Source organism: Heptranchias perlo, chromosome 34 (genome assembly GCF_035084215.1).
Source record: "Heptranchias perlo isolate sHepPer1 chromosome 34, sHepPer1.hap1, whole genome shotgun sequence".
Taxonomy (NCBI): domain Eukaryota; kingdom Metazoa; phylum Chordata; class Chondrichthyes; order Hexanchiformes; family Hexanchidae; genus Heptranchias; species Heptranchias perlo.
In genome coordinates, this window is record NC_090358.1 from 21,864,533 (window position 1) to 21,889,455 (window position 24,923).

The window sequence follows — 24,923 nt, forward strand, 5'->3', positions numbered from 1 at the left end:
CTTCCTCAACTCTATGTGTTGAGGATCAGTCTGCTGAACTGCCAATCAAAGTTACCACCTTGAATGAAAAGCCACCCCATTGTGGGAGCTGATGGCACCTGTATGCCTGGCTCAGCCAAGCCCCCTGCCAGGCACAATGAATGAAAACCATTCTAGCACCAGGGTGAAAACAGCTATGGAATGTATTCAACAACTTCCTATAGTCGTCAAGCAAATGTTACGTGCAAAACTACATTGTCTGAAGGCTGTTCAGTCTGTGGTTCCACCTGGTAACCATCCTAATTAACATTCTAAGTGGTTTGTGTATCTCTGGGTGTTAACCCTTTGAACTTATATCAATAATATAATAAAATCCTTCCATGCCAAATAGGTTAAATTCCCAAAATGCCACAACTACATACTCACAGCCCATCCCATGATGGTTTTTAAAATATAATATAAGCTCAGAAACCAGTGTGGAAAGAAAAGGAGTTATATATACCAGTCAACATCGATTATCTGATCATACTGGAGTACCAGACGAGTGGTCATGATTGTCCTTTGGCTCCAGTAGCATTACATTTAATTCCACTGTTTTATATATCTCCACGCCTTTTCCTCCTCCATATTTTCTGGAATAATTAAAAGTTTACAGAAACTGATAGACAATATCATAAAGTGCTCTTAGAATGGTATTTCTCACAGAACTGCATTAGACTAGTTGCTGCCTCTTATTTTGTAAAAGTTATAGATCAGGACAGAGAACAGTTTATTGAATGGCAAAGACAAAACTTAGCTGGGAAAAAGAAACCATTAGCAGGCAAACTCAGATGGCACAGAATGGCACAGCCCTTCAGTAGGAGTGAGGATTCAACTTCAATTTTAATGTCCCATAAATTATATAGAACCAATACTTGGAAGGATATGAGGCTAGACTTCAAACTCGGGTTCCAAATACAGCATTAGTCACTCTCATGGATAACAACATCGTCAGAACTCCCTCAATTAATTCAGAATCTTGTAAAGCTTTTCATGTATCTATTACAACACTGAGTGAAATATGCGTCAGTGATTGACAGTGCATTTCAGCCTTGCAATTAAGTTGCTATTTTCAGTATTCCAGCAACTTGCAATTATATTGAACCTTTAACATTAAAAAAAAGTCCCAATTCACTTCACAGAGCGGTAAAGAAAAAACAATGGCCCAGAATTTGCTGCCAAAATCACGGCGAGTTTAATTCGCACGCTGTTATTGGTTTGTAAATCGGCCAGCAACTTGTAACAAGGAAGAGATACCGCGTGAATTGCGAATCCCCACGATTTGCGCTGCTCTGCCATTAGGCTCGTGAAAATGGCAGCTCGTCCTCAAGAGTTTCATGAAGTTGCTGCATTTGCACATTAATTGCCCATTAAACTCGCCACAGAAAGTTAGGGCTGGTCATTAACATCGTAAGTACCTTTTTAATGAGGAGATTTATGTTCCTGCAATGCCACTCAACCTCTCCAGTCCAGAAAGGGAACAATTTAAACTGTGGAGTCTCACTCTTACAGGTAGTAAATTGTTGTTAGAGATTTTTAAAATTTAAAATTTAAAATTTTAATTTTTTTTCAACTTTTCCTTTCTGTCTCTTTTTTCTCTCTCACTTAATCCAATCTTTCTTTCTCCCTCTTTATTTCTCTTTCTGTACCTGATTTGACTCTAATTCACTCTATTTCCTTTTCTGACGTACCTCTGTTTCTTTCTCAATCCTTAAATCTCATTGGTTAAGGAGATACACTGTAGGTCCTATCATTCACTAAGGTCCCAGGTGTCCCCTTGCCCTTGCTGCACTGTTATCAGCTCGCAACATACAGGGCAAAAAAATTTCCAGCTGAAGGGTGAGGGAAAATGTAGACCTGGCAGCCTACATCACAAGGAGCCCCACTCCAGCAAATTCCAGACCATATGAAACTCAAACAGTCAATGTGAATTGTGTGAAATGTAATCTGATGAAAATTATTGAGAAGAAACTTAAATTAATTAGGGGTTGCTCATCTCCCTGGGCAACTCGGATTACTGCCTAAGATTCTTGCTTCTGGCAAGTTACAGAATTCCTATTGAGTATATGGCTTAGTCGAAAGAGGGGCACATTCATTGCAAAGATATTAAACTTATGTTGTCAGTGGAGGATTTCAGGTTGAGCCTATGGTATTAGCATTTCTCAGCTCGGCAGTGCTAACAGAATGATGAGAAATAGTACAGGTAGAGAGGCTAATGAATGACCAGCTTTTCACAGCTTTATTTTCTGCGTCATAATATCATCAAAGAGGCAGCATTGGTACAAAATAAATTACAGTCAACGAAGGCTATTTAACAAAAGGTAAACAATTACATCCAGCAAAATATCACGTTGATTCTAAATCACACAATTGATTTGATGCACCCCATAAGACCAACTAGAATGATTTTATCATGCATCAAGTTGGTTTGGATCCTTATTTGAAAGGTTCTATTATTTTTGCTTTTAAGCGATGAACCAGAATCCAGAGAGGGCTATAATTTTAGGAGAATTCAAGAAACAGACCTGCACATAGTTATTTGAAATATAGAATATACAAAATGTCTTCTCTTTAAAGTTGTCATATTTGTTCACTTTTTCTGTTCTTAAACAGAGTATTTATTAAAAAAAACGTAAGTGCACACCATATGTGTAGCAGTAATCTTGTGGATTATTGTGTGGAACAGAACATCTTATTTTTGTTCATTCCTGTGTAGAAGAACAGAAAGATTCAATGCTGAGCTATAGACAGATCCCCACACCTCCATAGGCTGCCAAAGAAGGCCCCCCAATAAACTGTTTGAGACTTAGACGTACGGTCCCCACTATATGAGGAGAGTTTCAGTTACAAACACACCAAGCAACACTCGGGATCAAACCCTGACAATTCAAAAGTGTTTTTGAATCTCATTTTGGCCCATGTCCCTAAATTTGACTCCTTAGGCAGAGGGCTGAGCTAAGCCTTTCTGAACATGTCTTTATTTGTAATGTAACATAGTGTCCAATTAAAAAAGAACTTGGAAAATGACAGTGTATTTTCGCTGTTGCTCATCCATGGCATGGAATCCTGTTTGTACTGGAGATAGACATTAAATGGTGGGTGGGCTACCACAGCAGAAAGTGGGGGAGACAATGTTTGAGTGTATCATTGCTGCATACACAGTTTTATGTTATTAAAAACATACTGTATTTAAGACAAGAAAAAGCTGATAATTCTCATGAGAATATGGGTTGGATAATTTTTTTCTTATTGTGTACAGAAAACTTATAGTCCCATGCCTGCAGATGCTCAATTAATGCTCAATTAATGGAAGGGAGACGTTCACTCAGTTAACGACACAGCTATTCTTGTACCCAGTTTAAGAGTTACTGCTTTTTTTTTCTTATTTGTTTTCTTCACTTCAATTAAAAGTAGGCCTACATTATTAGCTGAACGACAACTTGTATTTACATGGCACCAGTAATGGAGAAAATATCCCAAGCCAATTGATTTATGTGGAAATAAAAATAGATAATAGGAATAAAGGTGCTGAGACATAATACGTGACTAGTCAAAAAGATGGCTTTTGTGAAGGGGTTTAAAGGTGAAAGAGAGAAGCAGAGAGAGTTAGGGAAGGAGTTCTAGAGAATAGGCCCAAGGCAGCTAAAGAGCAGAAAACTATGCAGCAAAATAAAGCGAAAAGAAAAGCCCAGTGCAGATTTATAGCTGTGAATTATTATTACTGGTATAAGTCAAAGGGAAAAGGAACTTTCTGCTAGGTGCGACTGTGAGGGCAGGAAAGAGAAGTCAAATTAATGCCAAAAAATATTTCTACTTTGGCAGAAATCTGAATTTAGGCTCAGTGTGGCTCTCATTTAAACTTAAATGTCCTTTGCAGATTATAGTTTCAGTCACAGCATCTGCATAAATGATTTTCTAGCGCTGAATATTGTAAATTAGAATTTAAGGTGTGTAGGAAATTTTTTCCTTTTGTTTGTATTTTTTAAATAGAATAATAGTTGGCTTTGTGTGGTTTGGTACAAAGATTTATACAATGGATGGAAGCTTTGTGGATTAACCAGGTTGGTAGCTATCTGACCTCTGAGTCAGAAGGTCGTGAGTCCAGGACTCATTCCAGGCCTTGCTTCAGTTCAATACTGAGGGATTGCTGCACTGTCAGAAGTGCCGTCTTTTGGATGAGATGTTCAACCGAGGCCCAGTCTGCCTGCTCAGGTGGATGCAAGCTATCACATGGCACTATTCAAAGAAACTGGGCGTTCTTGGGGGTGATTTTAAACCTCAAGAACAGGTGGGTTGGGGGTGGGTGGGAGTTGAAAATAGTTGTTTCTTGGGTCGCGACCGCAACCCGGCTTTATTTCCGGGTTTAACGTTGGCACGGAAAAGTACAGGCTTCCTACTGGGAATGCAAAGTCCGCAAATTTTGTGATTACGACCCAAAAAAAAATCTATTTTCAACTCCCACCCGCCCCCAACCCACCGGTTCTTGGGGTTTAAAATCACCCCCTTTGTGTTTATATAGCACCTTAAATGTAGATAACAAGACAAGAATCATAAAAATAGGGAGACGTTTTACTTACTAGAGCTTATATACAAGGGTTAACGGTATTGTGCCTATCAGAAAGTAGATCCGACCAAAGAACACACCCACCAGCTCAACAAACTGATCAAGACCTTCGATCCAGACCTTCAAAGCATCCTACGCATTCTCATCCCACGTAATCCCCGCGTGGGAGACTTCTACTGCCTCCCAAAGATACACAAAGCCAACACACCCGGACGTCCCATCGTATCAGGCAACGGAACCCTGTGTGAGAACCTCTCTGGATACATCGAGGGCATCCTGAAACCCATCGTACAGGGAACCCCCAGCTTCTGTCGTGACACTACAGACTTCCTACAAAAACTCAGTACCCACGGACCAGTTGAACCAGGAACACTTCTCACCACGATGGACGTCTCGGCACTATACACCAGTATCCCCCACGATGACGGCATCGCTGCGACAGCATCAATACTCAACACCAACAACAGCCAATCTCTGGAAGCCATCCTACAACTCATCCGCTTCATCCTGGATCACAATGTCTTCACCTTCGATAACCAGTTCTTTACCCAAACACACAGAACAGCCATGGGGACCAAATTCGCACCCCAATACGCCAACATTTTCATGCACAAGTTCGAGCAGGACTTCTTCACTGCACAAGACCTCCAACCAACACTATACACCAGATACATCGACGACATTTTCTTTCTATGGACCCACGGCAAGGAATCACTAAAGAGACTACACGATAACATCAACAAGTTCCATCCCACCATCAAGCTCACCATGGACTACTCCTCAGAATCAGTTTCTTTCTTGGACACACGAATCTCCATCAAAGACGGGCACCTCAGCACCTCACTCTACCGCAAGCCCACGGACAACCTCACGATGCTCCACTTTTCCAGCTTCCACCCTAACCACGTCAAAGAGGCCATCCCCTATGGACAGGCCCTGCGAATACACAGGGTCTGCTCAGACGAGGAGGAACGCGATGGACACCTACAGACGCTGAAAGACGCCCTAGTAAGAACGGGATATGACGCTCGACTCATCGATCGACAGTTCCGACGGGCCACAGCAAAAAATCGCATAGACCTCCTCAGGAGACTAACACGGGACGCAACCAACAGAGTACCCTTTGTCGTCCAGTACTTCCCCGGAGCGGAGAAACTACGCCATGTTCTCCGCAGCCTTCAACATGTCATCAATGAGGACAAACACCTCGCTATGGCCATCCCCACACCTCCACTACTCGCCTTTAAACAGCCACCCAACCTCAAACAGACCATCGTTCGCAGCAAACTACCTAGCTTTCAAGAGAACAGCGTCCACGACGCCACACAACCCTGCCACGGTAACCTCTGCAAGACATGCCAGATCATCGACACAGATACCACCATCACACGAGAGGACACCACCCACCAGGTGCATGGTTCATACTCCTGTGACTCGGCCAACGTTGTCTACCTCATACGTTGCAGGAAAGGATGCCCCAGAGCATGGTACATTGGCGAGACCATGCAGACGCTGCGACAACGGATGAACGGACACCGCGCAACAATCGCCAAACAGGAGGGTTCCCTCCCAGTCGGGGAACACTTCAGCAGTCATGGACATTCATCCACCGACCTTCGGGTAAGCGTACTCCAAGGCGGCCTTCGAGACACACGACAACGCAAAATCGTCGAGCAGAAATTGATAGCCAAGTTCCGCACCCATGAGGACGGCCTCAACCGGGATCTTGGGTTCATGTCACGCTACACGTTACCCCACCAGCGAACAAATGTTATCTGTTTTTAATATAATGGGTCATTTGCTGGCTCTCTCTGCCTTCCGGATGTTTCTGCCTCTCTCTGTTTTTTTTTCTCTGTTTTTTTTTTCCCTGTTTGTTTTTTTGTTGAATGTGTATTCGGGGGTTCTGCAGGTGACACCTCTCTGTCTGAACACGGTGATTGCCTTGGCAACGGGCAGTTGCAGGGGCAGTCTGTAAACACCATGTATTGTTCTATATGTATAAATGCGTAGGCTTCAAGGAGCTCTTGAAACATTTGCCTGAGGAAGGAGAAAATCTCCGAAAGCTTGTGAATTTAAAATAAAATTGCTGGACTATAACTTGGTGTTGTAAAATTGTTTACAATTGTCAACCCCAGTCCATCACCGGCATCTCCATATCAGAAAGTAAGTGATGGACAAATAAAATAAAAAATGGAAATGGTTTACGGGTGAATTTGTAACAGGAATTTTAATGTGGCATAAAACTGATTCAGGTGCAACAATTACATAAATTGTTTAAATGACAATGAGGTCACAGTGTCACAGGTTAATTGGATTTTCTTTCTGAGGTTAAAATGCATTTCTATTAATACACAAATTACTGTAAGTGGATAAAAGTATGTTTTTTAAATTATTTGTGGTTAAAGTTTTGGACTTTTAAGAAAATGCTTGAGGCCTTGGTTAAATAAATGGTACCCTGATTAATGAAATACAAACAGAAAATGCTGGAAAATACTCAGCAGGTCAGGCAGCACCTGTGGAGAGAGAAACAGTTAACGTTTCAGGTCGATGATCTTTCATCAGAACTGGAAGATGTTGGAGATGTACAGTTTTTAAGCAAATACAGAGCCAGGGAATAGGGAGGCAGGGAAAGAACTAACGAGTGAGATCTGAGATAGGGTGGAGGGCCGGAGTGATTCAATGACAAAAGGGACGATGGTGCAAGGCAAAAGGGGGGTGATAATGGGACAAGTAAAGAAACAAAAGACGAATCTAGAAGAGGTGTAAATGATTATAGCAGAGGGGGAGGGAAGCATGGAAAATCTGGCAAAGCGGAGAGGGTTGCCATGGCCCGGGAATGTGGTGGAAGAGAGGTGGGTAGACCCCAGCGGAGCGGAATGCCCCACCGGCCCTGTACCCCGATTAACGACATCGGTTCAAATTCTACATTTTAAAGTGCTTGCAACTAGTGCTAGAATGTTTGATTCCAGCGTGTTATCACCATTACCCCAAAAGCTTGAAAGAACTTTTGCCCAAGAAGTTCGGACCAGACCCCTCAGTACCGTGAAATGGCACTCAGTGTAAATGAGGTGCGGTTCGAACTTAAGAATATGAAATGGTAAGAACTACAGAGTAGCTCAGGAAGTAACGCTGCTGTCTCTGGCTAATGACTGATTAATAAGGATTATGGGCAGAGAACCAATGTCTCTTAAGCACCATGTCCATATGCTAATATGTTGTCCCACTCTTCTGGCAAACGATTGTTAAACACGGGTATGAACAATGGGAGAATGTTAGCAAGAGAGGAATAAATTGTAAACCCATTTAATCTTATACAATTGTGCTTCTTTTTAAGAATGAAATACATAAAAATAGGTAACACTTTTAAATCAAAGTAATTGATTGATGCTCCATATGAGTGGCATCTGGTGACACTTTGACGCAGTCTAATCCAAACACCACAGTTGAATAATGTAGACATGATCACAAGTTAGGCAATACAGCATACAGACTGCTTGTATTCTGTAATTCAGTGCTTTCTATGGGTTAATTGCTGATACACAGAACTTTTTTCTGCTAATGCACTTACACGAGCAGTGAATAGGTTACTCAAATGCTTTTTAAATATTAACATCAGCACAATAGAGCAAAATGTATGCAAAACCTAAATTAATTCGCGCATTCAAGGAAAGGTTAATGTGTGTCTGTATGAGTCTGAAATGGGGAAGGAGATTTGGGTTTGTGGATTCTCTTGGATACCTAAGTTAAATTTATAGTTTAATTTGCTAAACCCGAAAGGCTCATTGCTTGGAATTGTATCCCCGGTACTCACTGACCTACATTGGCTCCCGGTCCAGCAACGCCTCGATTTTAAAATTCTCATCCTCGTGTTCAAATGCCTCCATGGCCCTGCCCCTCCCTATCTCTGTAACCTCCTTCAGCCCTGCGTTCCGCCAATTCTGACCCCTTGCGCATCCCCCACTCCCTTCGCTCCACCATTGGCGGCCGTGCCTTTAGCTGTCTCGGCCTTAAGCTCTGGAACTCCCTCCCCAAACTTCTCTGCCTCTCTCTCCTCCTATAAGATGCTGTTTAAAACCTACCCCTTTGACCAAAGCTTTTGGTCACCCTTCCTAATGTCTCCTTCTTTGGCTCGGTGTCAGTTGTTGTCTGATAACGCTCCTGTGAAGCGCCTTGGGAAGTCTTACTACGTTAAAGGTGCTATATAAATGCAAGTTGTTGTTGTCCTCAAAGTTTTATCAACACAAAACAGTTTGCTACATCTGTCCTTTAAAATATTGAAAAATACCTTTTAAAATCTTTACTGTAAACCTCAGTTGCCACAGTCTCTTGTACTGTCATCGTGTATTACTTGTCTCTCAAATCACACCATGGTCTCTGATACCTGAGGAGAGCACAGAGAGATCGTATTCATCATCAGAGGACTTTGCCAATTCACGAGACACAAAAGAACAAAATAATAGTCACTGAAAACACACAGCAGTAGAAATTGCGTTGCAGCCATTTTTCGGATGTGAAATAGGAGCAACAATGACCAAGTCAGCCGTGGGACGTCCCACGCCCAATCTGCGCTTGCGTTCAGGCCTCTGCTAAATCCATCGGGTCCGTTTTCTAGGTATCCCGGCCGGCCACCTAAAACAGGCTTTAAGGCCTCTTGCATGTGTCAATGAAGGGACTAACGCCTGTTTAAGGACCCCTCTGAGAAGTTGGTTTCTGATGAGTGGAGCAGGACTGGGGCTCGGGATCATTCAGCCGCCTCAATGGCCGCCTATGACAGGTACAAAAAATGTTAATGAGGCCCGAGGACCAATTTTGGACTGGCTTTGGGCTTCCTGGTTGGGGAGTGCGCCTTCGACAAGCCACTGGTTATGGACCCGAAACCGGGCCATAACCCCTTATATTCTAAAGAATTGCTTAAGTTACAAATCTATAGATCCTTGTTTTCCCCCACTGTTCTCCTGTATTCGTTCCTGGGACTCTGTCAAGCATTCAGCTAGCATTCTTAATCGGGCAGGTGTAAATATAGAACAACCTCACGGAGGACAGGCTTCTGAAATAAGAATGGCAGGAAATCATTGCTTAGTTCCAGAGAATCAGGAAAATCAGGTAGTAACTCTGCTAAATATCAAAGAAACATCTGGGGTCACAATGTGAGTCATTGTTATTTTTACATTTCTTGCAATTATTTCTAGCTGAGGTTGTTCTTTTAAAATCAAAGGAATCATGGGCGTGCTCGACAATTAATTGGTTTTGACTGACACTTTCTGGACGGGATTTTGTCGTTCTAATCTACAGAGATTATCTCCGCAGGCTCCTTACTGACATTGTTTGGTGTGTTTGTAACATCACTTTAGCTGTTCATGGCGTATTCTGGCCTGTGTTTGTTTCTCTCTAGAAAATCTGGACTGTCTGTTGAACTAGTTAGCTGAGGACTACAATGTCTCATATTGTAAGGCCTTAATTTATAAACAGTAGTCTGATGGATTGACGGCCTCTGAGAGACTCTTCAGTTGAGCATTATCCTCCAAAAAACTCGACAAATCAGGAATTGTTTTCTGAAACTAAAGAGGAATCAGTTAATCGTACTGAAATGTTTTTGCACTGTACGCAGCCATCGGCCTGTCCAGATGGTGAGACCTTGGCAGAAGTGGAAGAGGATAAAAAGCACTCAGTTAATTGGGTAGATATAGAGGAGGCTCAGTGCTGTTCACAACCCAAGGCCTGTCCAGATGGCGAGGCCTTGGTTGTTGAAATGGATAAACAGCATCTAACGCTTGGAGCAAAAAGGGTTGAAGGACCTGAACACATCGACGAAGCAGCTTTGAAAGCCATAAAAGAGTCCATCATGAGATCTGTCGGTCCGGAAGAGGCAGAACAAACAAAACTGGACAAAGTTCCTAGCTTCAGTAAAGTTGTCAGGTTCCAGCTGCCTCCAGAGACAATAAGAGCTTCTGATGTTGATGATTTACAGGCCACATTTTTTGAGATCGACGGCCTTGGCGAACATTGTGTCAGCACTTTTATGAATACTTGTCACTCTGCGAGTTGGATTGGCATCACAGGCAAGTACTGCCCCTTTGACCTGTTGAGTAGCTACATTGGCTTTGAAGTACAGTATATATCGGAAATAGTTATTCTATTAGCAATAAGCTGCACATACACATAAATGCATTCAGATTTGCATTCATAAAGCAAATTATTCAGTTATTTTAATTATTAACAGATAATGTTCAGAGAAATCAAATGCAGAACTACAGTCTAAATAAACATAAATGATTAAAGACTTGTTATCTTACCTCCATTTACAGCATTTTTCTTGTTTTTCAAAAGACAATTTTTGAATCAAATGCCTAATTTAATAATAAAACATTGGCTTTAACATTGTTTTTTTATTTCTCTGGAAACTATTTAAAGAATTTTTATCCAGTATTTGTAACATTGAGTTGCTAACAATTCCACTAGTAAAAATACTGCAAATATTTTTTTAATGAAAGCTTTCTGAGCTGCAGCAATTGTCGTGCGGTTAATGCAACATTAACTTAGTGCTAACAGAGTGGGGTTAAGGTATGGGTAAAGATATACCTTTTGCCAACTGTGTAACTGGAGTGACGATGCAATTTTTACCTGTTATTAACATTCAGATAGAACTATCACAAGTTTTTCCTGCTTTCAATAACAGGGAGCTACCACTCCGTCTCAGGAAAGGCAAACGACAGATCGGCCCCTCAATTTTCCCTTTGTTTTTGCTTAATTATTTCATTAAATTATTCCTATAAAGCAGCGTTAACATATTACGTTTTTAAGGCTATCAAATCCTTCTATCTTCTTTCCAGGCCACACTGCAGTAAAGGCTGAGATTATGGCTCCCAGGCCTCTGTCAAAGTCCCTTCCCACAGCCAAACTACTGATACCAACAATTTCATGATGTAGAAGGAATTAAATGATGGTGGTAATTTTAACCGTACCCAACCAGAGTGGAATGCTGGTTTTGATTAACATATAAGATTCTGAGGGGGCTTGACAGGGTAGGTGCTGAGAGGTTGTTTCCCCTGGCCGGAGAGTCTAGAACTAGAGGACATAGTCTCAGGATAAGGGGTCGGCCATTTACGACTGAGATGAGGAAGAATTTCTTCACTCAAGAGGGTTGTGAATCTTTGGAATTCTCTACCCCAGAGGATGCCGAGTCATTGAGTATATTCAAGGCTGAGATAGATATATTTTTGGAGTCTAGGGGAATCAAGGGATATGGGGATCGGGCAGGAAAGTGGAGTTGAGGTCGAAGATCAGCCATGATCTGATTGAATGGTGGAGCAGGCTCGAGTGGCCATATGGCCCACACCTGCTCCTATTTCTTATGTTCTTATAACTTCAATGGAGGGTGAAATCAGGAGTGGTGTAAAATCAGCGTTGCACCCGATCCCGTCAATTTCTCACCGACTGGGTTACGTTAGAATTCCCCTCGATATCTTTCAGTGTTGTGACTTCACTGAGCTGGGCCATTTCACCATCCAACATTTTGGGTCGGAAATTGTTCTGGGCGGTGAATACATGTTGCCCGCCACTGGTAAGTAACTTTTCACGGGCTTCTGAGCGCCAACTTGCTTTAATTGAGACTTGCAGGAAATGCAGCGATTGTTCCCAGACTGAGCATAAGAGGAGGAGTATCCCCTCCACCAATCAGCTTGAAGCAAGCCATGCTGTCAGAACCAGGAAGTGAAGCTCATTCACAAATCGCGCAGACTAAGAACCAGGAAGTGCCAGATAAAATTAGTAAATGTACTATAAAATCAGATAGAGAAAGCAAAATAAAAAGAGAATGAGATTAAAAGACTGAGATAAAAGATTCAGAAGAAAAGTTTAAAAAATATTTTTAACAAAAAAATTTCTCTTTAAATGTCCAAAAACTATTAAAATCAGGAGTAATGAGACGCCACATTTTTAAAAGTTAATTTTTAGTGCCAGAGAGGTTGTTCGGCAGTCATTAATACTTTAAACCTTAGTTTAAGCTATTTAAACTTAGTTTAGACCTAAAAAACTCAACATATCTGTTTTGAGGCGAGATTAGTTCATTTCCAGCTGGGCTGGAGAGCAAGTTGGTGCTGGTCCATTGATTGCAGCCAGCAAGGTCCTTTTAACGCGAAGCTTTCAGATCACCAGCGAATCAGGAAGAGAAAGTTCCGGATTTCTGCGTTTGACTGCGCATATGCAGTCACCAGAACTTGCTCTTCGATTTTGCCACTAATAACGGTGAGCACTGTTAGGCTCATTGTTATTTTAAAAGCAATTTACGGCCCATTACATTGCTTACACAGAATTTCGGTTGAAATGGATACAGTGTTAGTGAATTTGGTGCTGCCCAAGGAACATCATCCAAAGGTCAGGAGATATTAACAGACTCCCATAGTATTCATTCTGTTGCACCAGGATATCTGGCACAAGACAAATTGTCCTCAAACTAATAATTTTGACGGAGCATTTTGATGAAAACAAATTCGTATGAAGACTATTCTTTTTCTTCGGTGCCTAGCGGAACATGAAGCAATCCATTTTCTCCATTGCTTTTACATCCAGCAGATCGTGCTCTGGGTCAGTTCCGAAACTAAACTGCTTTTTACATGGAAAGGTGGTTAACCTAATTCACAACTCCATACCAGGAGAATCGTCTCGATGGGGGGGTCCCCACTCCACTCCTGTTGGACTGGGTAGCCCCGCTGGATGTCAACCCAGTATTCAGAAGCGGGACTCTGATCTCCAGCTCACCAGCTACGATGGGAGGACCACTCCTCCGCCATCGGACATGAGTACCCCGCTTGATGTCAACCCAGTATTCAAAGGCTGGAACTCGCGTCCCCGCTTGCTGATGCTATGAAGACTATTTGCTTCAGTGAAACCCATCTTTTTGGCCAGCTTTGAGACTGGCTACAGATGCTATCCAAAGGGTGTCCCTGGGTAGGTCCTGGTTTGAATTGCTCGCACATTGGAACTGGCATTTGGTGCTCATTCCGAGCTGGTGGGTTACTATATAGGTGTTTTTTTAAGGCAGGTTTCAGTGTATTTGTTGTAAGACAACTTACATTTTGATTCAACAAAAGTACCACTGACAGTCAAAGTTTTGAGTTTTTTTTTATTCGTTCGTGGGATGTGGGCGTCGCTGGCAAGGTCCTTTATCATGCCTGCCTCCTTCTACTGCATTTTTACTGACACGCTGAGACTGGTAACTGCAGTATGGGTTCTAATCAGGCAGTTCCTCATTTATACTGTCTGGTTGGAACTGCAATTCTCTTGCCCAGGAGAGAACTTTGCCAATGTGTGTGGCGCCTCGGTCCCAGCAGTTTAGAGAGTATGGATTTCAGCCTGCACTCTCTCTGAACATTTAACTCAACTTCAGATAAGGATGTCCCCTCCCTGGCCACTATTGACACCACATTGGAGTTACACACCAGGCAGTGTCAAACCCAAGTGATGTGAGACCATCTCCTCCAGGGACTCTCACTCAGCTTTTCTCCTCAATCTGGTTGAACCCTGACTCCGATTTATGCCCCAACTTTAGCAAAGTGTCTTCTGCTTCCCAACAATCTTAATGTTGCAGCAGCCAATTGCAACATAGCGACATTGACCCACAAATTGCTCCGAGTAACGAACCAGCAGTGCTCGCCGCTCATTAGATTTAAACTCACCCAAAAAGTTACAACGTTCTTTTTGGAGGCAACTTCCTTGAACTGCAAGTTCTTTCCCGGGCTATGTGAGGGATGAAAGGATCGCTAAGGCCCCTCAACCAATCAGCTTGAAGCAAGCCACACTATGAGAACCAGGAAATGCAGTTCATAGACAAACAATGTAGACTAAAAGGTATTATAAAATGACATAGAGAAAACGAAATAAAGAGAGAATAAGATTGAAAGACTGAGATAAAAGAGAAAGAAGGACAAAGTAGAAAAAAAAATTAAAACATTTTAATTAAAAAATTTTTTTCAAATGTCCAAAAACTATTAAAATCACAAGTAATGAGAATCCACATTTTTAAAAGTTAATTTTTTTGTGCCAGAGAGGTTGTTTGGCTGTCATTAAGACTTACCACACTGTTAAAACTTAGTTTAGACTTAAAGAACTGAGCGTACCTGTTTGGTGGCGATATTAGTTAGTTTCCAGCTGGGCAGGAGAGCAAGTTGGCGCTGGTCCGTTGATTCTATTGATTGCAGCCGGCGATATTCCTTTAAGGCGAAGCTGTCAGATCGCTGGCGAACCAGGAAGAGCAAGTTCCGGATTTCCGGATTTGACTGTGCTTGTGTGGTCATGGGAACTTGCTTTTCGATTTCGCCATGAATAACGGTGGGCGCTGTTGGGCTCGCCGTTATTTTGAAAGCAATTTCCAGCCCAATATTGTTACCAAGCAATTTAATATCAAACTTTATTACAATAACCCATATTGATCATAATCACCACAAAAGGGCTCTAAATTACTTTATAAAGTTATACTTTTAATTCCTAAGATTCTAGAAATTACCGCCACCATTCGCTGTTACATACATACGAATTAAGAGCAGGAGTAGGCCATTCAGCCCCTCGAGCCTGCTCTGCCATTTGATAAGATCATGGCTGATCTGATTGTGACTGCAACCCTACTGTCTCGTCTACCTACTATAACCTTTGACTCCCTTGTTAATCAGGAATCTATCTAACTCAGCCTTAAAAATATTCAATGACCCTGCCTCCACCGCTCTCTGGGGAAGGGAGTCCCATAGACTCACGACCCTCTGAGAGAAAAAAATTCTCCTCATCTCTGTCTTAAATGGGAGACCCCTTATTTTTAAACTGTGGCCCCTCATTCTACTCTCTCCCTCAAGGGGAAACATCCCCTCAACATCTACCCCTTCTAGTCCCCTCAGGATCTTATATGTTTCAATAAGATCACCTCTCATTCTTCTAAACTCCAATGTATACAGGCCCAACTTGTCCAACCTTTCCTCATAAGATAACCCCCACATCCCAGGAATCAGTCAAGTGAACCTTCTCTGAACTGCCTCCTAAGCAATTATGTCCTTTCTTAAATAAGGAGACCAAAACTGCACACAGTATTCTAGATGTGGTCTCACCAATGCCCTGTACAACTGTAGCAAAACATCTCTACTTTTATATTCCATTCCCCTTGCAATAAATGACAACATTCCATTTGCCTTCCTAATCACTTACTGTACCTGCATAATAACATTTTGTGATTCATGTACTAAGACACCCAGATCCCTCTGTACCTCAGAGTTCTGCAATCTCTCTTCATTTAAATAATATACTGCTTTTCTATTCCTCCTGCCAAAGTGGATAAGTTCACATTTTCCCACATTATACTCCATCTGTCAATTTTTTGCCCACTCAATTAACCTATCTATATCCCTTTGCAGACTCCTTATGTCCTCTTCACAACTTACTTTCCTACCTACCTTTGTGTCATCAGCAAATTTAACAACCATACATTCGGTCCCTTCATCCAAGTCATTGATATAGATTGTAAATAGTTGAGGCCCAAGCACTGATCCCTGTGGCACTCCACTCGTTACATCTTGCCAACCTGAAAATGACCCATTTATGCCTACTCTCTGTTTCCTGTTAGCTAACCAATCCTTTATCCATGCTAATATGTTACCCCCTACACCATGAGCTTTTATTTTGTGTAGTAGCCTTTGATGTGGCACCTTGTCAAAAGCCTTCTGGAAATCCAAGTACACCACATCCACAGGATCCCCTTTATCCACATTGCTTCCTCAAAGAACTCTAATAAATGCGTCAAACACAATTTCCCTTTCACAAAGCTGTGTTGACTCTGCCTGATTGCACTGAGATTTTCTAAGTGCCCTACTGTAACCTCCTTAATAATAGATTCTAGCATTTTCCCTATGACAGATGTTAAGCTAACTGACATGTAGTTTCCAGCTTTCTGTCTCCCTCCTTTCTTGAATAGAGGAGTTACATTCGCTATTTTCCAATCTGGTGGGACCCTTCCAGAATCTAGGGAATTTTGGAAAATTAATACCAGTGCATCTACTATCTCTGCAGCCACTTCTTGTAAGACCCTAGGATGAAGTCCGTCAGGACCTGGGGACTTGTCAGCTTTTAGTTCTAATATTTTTTTCAAAACCCTTTCCCTGGTGATTGTAAATGTTTTAAGTTCCTCCCTTCCTTTCCACCTCTTAATTCACAATTATTTCTGGCATGTTATTTGTATCCTCTACAGTGAAGACGAACGCAAAATTCACCGACATTTCCTTATTCTCCATTATTAATTCCCCAGACTTACTCTCTAAAGGACCAACACTCACTTTACTTATTCTTTTCCTTTTTAAATCCCTTTAGAAACTCTTACTGTCTGTTTTTATATTTCTAGCTAGCTTTCTCTCGTACTCTAATTTCTCCCTCCTTATTATTCTTTTAGTCATTCTTTGCTGTTTTTTATATTCTGTCCAATCTTCTGACCTGCCACTAATCTTCGCGGAATTGTATGCTTTTTCTTTCAATTTGATACTATCTTTAACTTCCTTAGTTATCCACAAATGGTATGCCCTTCCCCTAGAGTCTTTCTTTCTCACTGGAATGTATCTTGCTGAATGTTATGAAATATCTCACTAAATGTCTGCCACTGCATCTCTACTGACTTATCCCTTAACCTAATTTCCCAGTTCTCTTTAGCCCGCTCTGTCTTCATGCCCTCATAATTGCCCTTATTTAAGTTTAAAACACTAGCCTTAGACTTACTCTTCTCTCCCTCAAACTGAATGCGAAATTCAATCATATTGTGATCACTGCTACCTAGAGGCTCCTTTACAATGAGGTCATTAATTAATCCTGTCTCATTACACATTACCAGATCTAGAATATGCTGCATTATTTAAGGTTTGTAAAGCAGTTGTTTCAGAAGTGTGATATAATGTAGTTAAACATAAAGAAACGATCTGAATTGATGTAGCATCTTTCATATCCTCACAGCCCAGGAAGTACTTTTGAAATGCAGTCACTGTTGTAATGTAGGCAAAAGTGACAGCCAATTTACTCACAGCAAGGTCCAACAAAGTAGCAATGAGATAAATGATGAAATAATCTGCTTATAGTGTTGGTTAGGTGATAAATGTTGGCCAGCACATCAGGAGAACTCCCCTGCTCTTTTCCAAATAGTGCCATGGGATCATCTGCATCCAACTTAAGCAGGCAGATGGGGCCTTCCTTTAACGTCTCAGTCAAAAGATGGCACCTGCGATGGTGCAGCACTCCATTAGTACTGCCCTGGAGAGTCAGCCTAGGCTATGTGCTCAAGTCTCTGGAGTGCAGCGTGAGCCCTTGATCTTCTGACTTAGAGATAAGGGTGCTCCCACTGAGCCATGGCTGACACTACCCATTCCCATCTGTTTATTGTATGCTCCAAAATTGCTGTCTGGAGGAAGTGGCTTCTATGTATTTTCAAGCTGAAGACATGCGTTAGTGAAGTTGAGCTTATTATTGGCAGCATAATGGGAAAGCACAGCACATGCAAGGCTATCACATCTCATTTGAGGTGTGTTACAAGCCCTCAAGTAAAACTAGCATTGCTGCAGAAGCTACAATCTATTTGCCTGCCTGCTTACAGCTAGGTGAACTACTACATACTTGAACTAAAACTGCCCTCTTGTTGAACACTATGTGCATTGGATTCAGTGCTACACTAGCAAAGCAATTGGCAGAGATGGACCAGCAAGAGCAGGAAAGGGCTGCCTGGGGTGTCAGGTGGCATGGCAGGCATACCAACAGGTCTCACCATCTGCTGCACATCTGGTCTACTGACCCAGGCACAGCTACCTGGGAAAGACAAAAAAAATCAAGTGTAATGCATTGACTTCAGCCAGTGTCGGGTGTGTGAACACTGTATGATTTGCCATAGTGCTTCCCCTTTGCACTTGTATTTAACATGTGACTTATGACACATACCTCATCTACTGCTTTTTCTAAGTGATTCCCTTGTGGAAGAAATAAGTTTTACTGGACCTCCTTATGATGGGCATTGCGAAAGATCTGCTTCGGAGCCAACCATGTCTGTGGTGACTGCCTGACCTTGCCTGCTTCTGGCACTTCTTTTGTCACTTTGATGGCCTGAATGTTGCATTTCTTTGACAGCCTCCCACCTAAACTATGACTGCCACAGGCATTCCACAGCTGTTGGTCATTCCCTCAATATGTCCAGCGACCTGGCTGAGAGCAGATCTTTGGGCAGTAATAAGGCCTTTGAAACCCTGCCTCAAGGTTGTCTCAATGTGATCTTCCAGCATGATGAAGCTGGCCAAGGCGATATATTCAAGAATTGAGCCAAGGCCTCTATAGTAACCGTCTGAGCAGTCATGGGAGGTACTGCTGGCGCTTAAGGGAAATTGTGGGTTCTATGTGTACAATTTGTTGTGAGTTAATTTTTAATTGACAGAAAATGGTGAGTACCATGCCTGTGATTTTCCAATGTCTGTGACCATTGAACAAAGCTTCGCACTAGGAGCAGACACTAGCAATATTATCCCTATCACCTCGATTGGGTAGTCTCATGCTGTTTGGAGAAAGCATAGGCTGCAGGATAAATCCAACCCAGCATTTTACAAATGCCCAGCTAATTCCTTGGGGACTTTATAAATATATATTTTCAATCTTCTCAAAGTCAGGAGAAAGCAGCCTCTCATAACGTGAAAAATTAGCCCTCGGGTCTGTGATCACTTGTGCAGAACTCCTCTGCTGCAGTGTCAGTGTGAGGTGCAGTCAGCAGTATAACTTAGGTCTTGTCAGCAGAGCTTTGCACTCTGCAGACACCGGTATCTGTAGTATAGCTGCATCTTTATTCAGCGTGGGCGTGTTTTAACCTCATTATAATCATTTTCAAAACATGTTCAATTTTCAGATGATTGGCTGCTCCAGAAACAAATACTGAAAGAAGGGCAGGGAGAAGCTACCAGACCTGATGTAGGTCAAGAGATTACAATAAAGCTGCTAGGAGTGCTGGAAGATGGGACCATTATAGACAAGGACCCAAAGCTTACTTTTGTTGTTGGTGATGGTGATGTCATTCAGGTTGGTCCCATTTTTGCTAATTTGCAACTTTACAATTTTACTGTGTTTATTTGTTGCTTGTTATTATTACCCTACATTTTCACACCTATTATGTCTTAATACAGCCATGTTACATCTGATTATAGATATAAAAAGAAATTCGGCAAATGAGAGACATTTTGAAATAAAAACATAAAATGGTACAAATACAAAGGGGGTTAGTTAGAATCTGAAAGGCATTAACATTTTTGGTGGGATCTTGCTTGGTCTCTGTGCATTTCCAGCTTTTTCTGTTTTTATGATTGTTTCTGATTGTTATCCATTCATAAAATTCATTTTGCCTTCATAGGAATGGAAATTAATGAATAGGATTATTTTAATAGTATTTTTGGTCCATGCTCCTAATGCTGTCAGCTGTTCTCACCCAATCCTTGACCAACATTTGGAATTTCCTAACAATCGGTACCTGGAAGTGACAATTCCCTTGCTGAAGATTTCTATTGTTGAACAAAAGGTCACTTTATAGGATTAAACAAAAAAAGGTTTAGTATCTTTAAATGCAATTGATTCAAATTTAAAGAAAGAAAGAACTTATATTGATATAGCACCTTTCACATCCCAAAGCACTTTATAGCCAATGAGTTACTTTTGAAGTGTAGTCACTGTTGTTCTGTAGGCAAACATAGCAGCCAATTTGCCCCCTGCAACCTCCCACAAACAGTAATGAGGTAAATGACCAGCAAGCATGTTTTTGGTGGTGCTGGTTAGGGAACTCCCTTCTTTCTTCAAATAGTGCCATAGACTATTTTACATCCACCTGAACAAGTAGGCAGGACTTCAGTTTAATATTTTATCTGAAAGATGGCACTTTTGACACACTAGTACTTCACTGAAGTGTCAGCCTAGATTATGTACTCAAGTCCTAGAATGGGATTATGAACCTACCACCTATTGGGCTTAGAAACCAGAATGCTACTGCTGAGCCAAGCTGACACTTGGAGCCCTCCCACCCCATCACCTTATCAATATTGGCATATTCATGTGCACCCCCCGCAAACATTGACATATCTCTTGTCCCAATGTCAGAGAGACAGTGTGAATTGCCCAAAGGAATACAGTGATATCAGTACAAAATGTTTATTAGTATTCTACAACTGAAATAAGTCATCAAATTTGGAAAAAAAGTCTAGAGTGCAGAATTCTTGAGAGACTTTACTTGCAGTACACAGTAAGCCCAGCCATAGACAGACAGAAATAATGTCCTCATGGACCTCTTAAAGGACCCCCTTGCAGACATCCTAAGTTCCGTAGATCACAGTTTGAAAACCTATGCTCCAACTCTGTTGGCATTGTGAATGTGCAACATGAGAAATTGTCTCAAAATAAAGTTTGACTAGCTTGTTTGAAGCAGTGTTCTGCATCGTAAGACCAACATCCAACATCAAGCCTCTGTTGACATTTACATGTCAGCTTCCTCCCAGCACCACCAGGCATAATGTAGAACAAGGCAAGATGACTGGCCAATGGGAGAAAGGGAACATTGGCAGTGGTTCCACCTTGGAAGGGCACCTGGTACAAAGCAGGTCTGTGTTTCATCCCAGATGACCACACACACAGAGACGTTGGGAAAGGTTGTAGAGAAATCCTCAGATATCTGCCCATCCTCTCAACCGCAGCCAGAGTGTGTACTTGGAAAGACTTTAAAGGAAGGAAACATAACAGGGTTTGTCTTTTTAAAAAAATACAACAGAATTTTAGTATTAAAGAAAAAAAATACTGGGCCAGATTTTGCTCTGAGCGGCGAACGAACGGTGCCCGCCATTCATTAGACTTGTACTTGCCCATAGACTTTCAATTAGTTTTTCCACGGCAATGTCCTGTAAATTAGAGAGCCAAAAAGAACGTACCCTCTACAGGGCATCTAGGACCTGTGTGAACAGGGCAAGGAGCTGTCTATCCCCTTAACTAATAAGCCGCGCAGAGTCTGAACCAGGAAATGTAAGTTAGAATAAAGAATTCAATGTCAAATCAGGCACAGAAAGATAAATAAAGAGAGGGTAAGAAAGATTGAATTAAGAGGCAGAGATAAAAGAGACAGAAAGTAAAAGAAAAAAATAAAAAATTATTAAACATTTTTTTTTAAATGTCCAACAACAATTAAAATCGGAAGGAATGAGACTCCACACTTGTTAAAATTAATTTTCAGTGCCAGAGAGGTTGTTTGACAGTCATTAAGACATACCACGCCGATAAAAGGATACTTACATCAGAATGGACAAGACCTAACTTTTTCTGGCGAGATCAGTCCGTATGTCCGATGTCAGTGCAGGAACATCACGCTGTTCCATTCATTTGAATGGAGAGCCGTTTTCACAGAGCTTACGGAGGAGGCTCGCGTCTGGTACCGCAACTTTCGAATTTCGGGTTTAACTGCACATGTGCGGTCGGCGGAAGTTTCTGTCCAATTTGCACATAAATAACGGTGAGCAGTTAGCCTCACTGTTATTTTTACAGCAAAATCTGGCCCAATATCACTCGTTCGTAAGTTTTTCCTCATGAAAATTTGCACTGATTTGTATCACAGATCCTTAGACACTTTGCTATGAAATTTCAACCAGATAATTCATGTAAAAATATTGACATATTAATGGAACTAGATATCAGATGAGGTACTTTTGGTTTAAATTTCCAACCTATATTCATCAGACTCTCTAAGAAGCAGAGTAACGAAATCTGATTAATATAGAGAATGTTATTGGTTTCCTAAAGTAAACACCAGTGATACTATACAGTATCAAAAAACCCTTCACTACAGTGTTTGACAAAACACACCTAGGTGTCCTGAGAAAAGGGGTAACAGGAGCAGCACACAGCGAAGCCTTTGTTTTTACAAAAAGGAAACATACTGCTGCTGCATTGTAAGAAGTGATAGCACATCAAAGTTCTTGGTCATATTCACAGGAAGCCATCAAACAGGCCAGCCTTACTGACCCCTCTGATCAAGGACTGCCAGTACTGCCCCACTGCTGTGATACTGCGAATTCATTTGTACTCTTTGGGCACAGCATCAATACAACTTGTGTAATACCGAGCACTGTGTGAGCACCAAGCACATTCTCGATTGCCAAGTCGGCCCTTTCATCTAGTTTTGCCTAGGCTATGTTTAATAAGCTCTTTGGTTTTATATCAGCTAGCTTATAGCACTGCTTCTTTGTTCTCTTGCTGTTTAGACAGTGGGAAGTCATTCAGAGTCCACGAAACAAAAAGCCAAAAGCGGTGCAATTAATGGCAGCTGGCCAAACACATTGAAAGTAATTAAAGAAAAATGTGTTCTAAATAGTCTTTCAAAGAATTCATTTCTTGATGTACTTCACCTCATCCACACCTGATTGAGTTTATCAACAATCTGAATGGTCGGTATATAAGGAAATGGGGACAACTATATGTTCACACCAGAAACCCAATTGAATGCAAATTTGGTTCGCTCAGTTGAGGCAGTCTGCTCACGTTTGTTCTCTGTTCCAGGAGTTAATTCCTGCTGCAAAAGTTTGAAAAGCAAACATGGGCTAGTACTTTGGAATCAGTTTGTCATGTCTACATCTCCCACTAATTAGGACATGTTAGGATGAGCATTGATGAAGTGAGCTTCGCACTTGATGCCCTGTGCAGTGAAATCAATGAGTTGTGTGATACTAGAACATGGGAACAGGAGTAGGCCATTCAGCCCTCTCAAGCCTGTTCCGACATTCAATTAGATCAATTCGATCATGGGTGATCTATATCTTAATTCCATTTACCCGCCTTGGTTCCATATCCCTTAATACTCTTATCTAACAAAAATCTATCAATCTTTTGAAATTTTCAACTGACCTAGCCTCAACAGCTTTTTGGGGGATAGCCATATGTAATGGCTTACAATCTGTCCATGTATAACTTTAAAAAGGGCAGCTGAATTTTTATTCTGAAATATAAGTTGTTTGTTAATCTAACCTCTACGAATTAAAAGTCTTCCTCGTGAAGTATGTTAGCATGACTCTGCAAAGTATAAGCTTGTTCTTTTCCCTCTTAAAACAGTAAGGAAGTTTCTATCCTGCCTACGGACACAAATCAGGGAATGATTGAAGTTAGTCTAACATTAACAGGAAATATTCTCAACAGCATTCTACTGGACGCTATCAATGTTCATCTAAAGACGATGGAGGCATAAGGGATATCAGCATGGTTATAGGAGCAATAGGTCAGATCTCACAAATCTGCTGGAATTTTTTGAGGAGGTGGCTCAATTGGTGAACAAGGGATATCCAGTGGATATAAGATACTTGGATTTCAAAAAGCATTTAATTAGGTTCCACGTCTGAGGCTTTTAAAGAAAACAAAGGCACATGGGATTAATTGTGAAGTAGTTAACTTGATTGAAAATTGTCCAGGAAATAGGAACCAAAAGGTAATGATAAATGGATAAGGGTCTTCCTGGAAGTCAGTATGTCATGGATTTCCAAAGGTGTCTGTCTGACTCCCCTACTGTTTACAGTGGTCATAAACGACAGGGAGTATTCTATTTCCAGCAGTATTCTCACAATGTATGGTCAAACGACAGAAAGGCTAAAAAATATTCAAAGATAAATTAAACAGGTAGGCTAAAGAGTATTAGGTGGGATTTTGTATGAATATCTTTAAGTGCAATCTACTGGAACCTGATCACTGATAAAGTGGCAGCAGCAGTGCAAGTAATGGTAAACTTTTTGAAGAAAGACTGGAGCTAGCTTTCAGAGTTATTACTGTTGCAAGAACAAACTTGCATTTATATAGCATCTTTCACAACCTCAGGATGCCTCAAAGCACTTCACAACCAATGAAGTACATTTTTTTGTTGAAGTGTAGTCACTGTTGTAATGTAGGAAACGCAGCTGCCAATTCACACACAGCAGAGTACCACAAACAGCAATGAGATAATCATCAGATAATCTATTTTAATGATGTTGGTTGAGGGATAAATGTTGGCCAGGACACCAGGGAGAACTCTACTGCGCTTCTTTGAATAGTGTCATGGGATCTTTTACATCCACCTGAGAAGACAGACGGGGCCTTAGTTTAACATCTCTCAATACTGCACTGGAGTGTCAGCCTAGATTATGGGCTCATGTACATAGGTGGGACTTGAACCCACAATCTTCTGACTCAAAGGCAAGAGTGCTACCACTGAGCCACAGATAACACCTTGATTACTGAATGGGGGTATATAAGGAGATTGAAAAAATTCAAATTGGTCTGGAGAGATTAAAAATATGGGCGAATAGGA

The 24,923-nt window shown here is 41.4% G+C and overlaps 1 protein-coding gene across 1 annotated transcript in view; it reads left to right on the forward strand.

Moving 5' to 3' along the window:
• The first annotated feature begins 10,169 nt into the window (after positions 1-10,169).
• The window catches only part of fkbp16 (FKBP prolyl isomerase 16), a 134,767-nt gene continuing 120,013 nt past the window's right edge, over positions 10,170-24,923 (forward strand). The window contains exons 1-2 of the mRNA XM_067971174.1: positions 10,170-10,641; positions 19,476-19,645. Of these exons, the coding sequence (XP_067827275.1) occupies positions 10,170-10,641; positions 19,476-19,645 (642 nt within the window). The remainder of the gene's footprint in view (positions 10,642-19,475; positions 19,646-24,923) is intronic.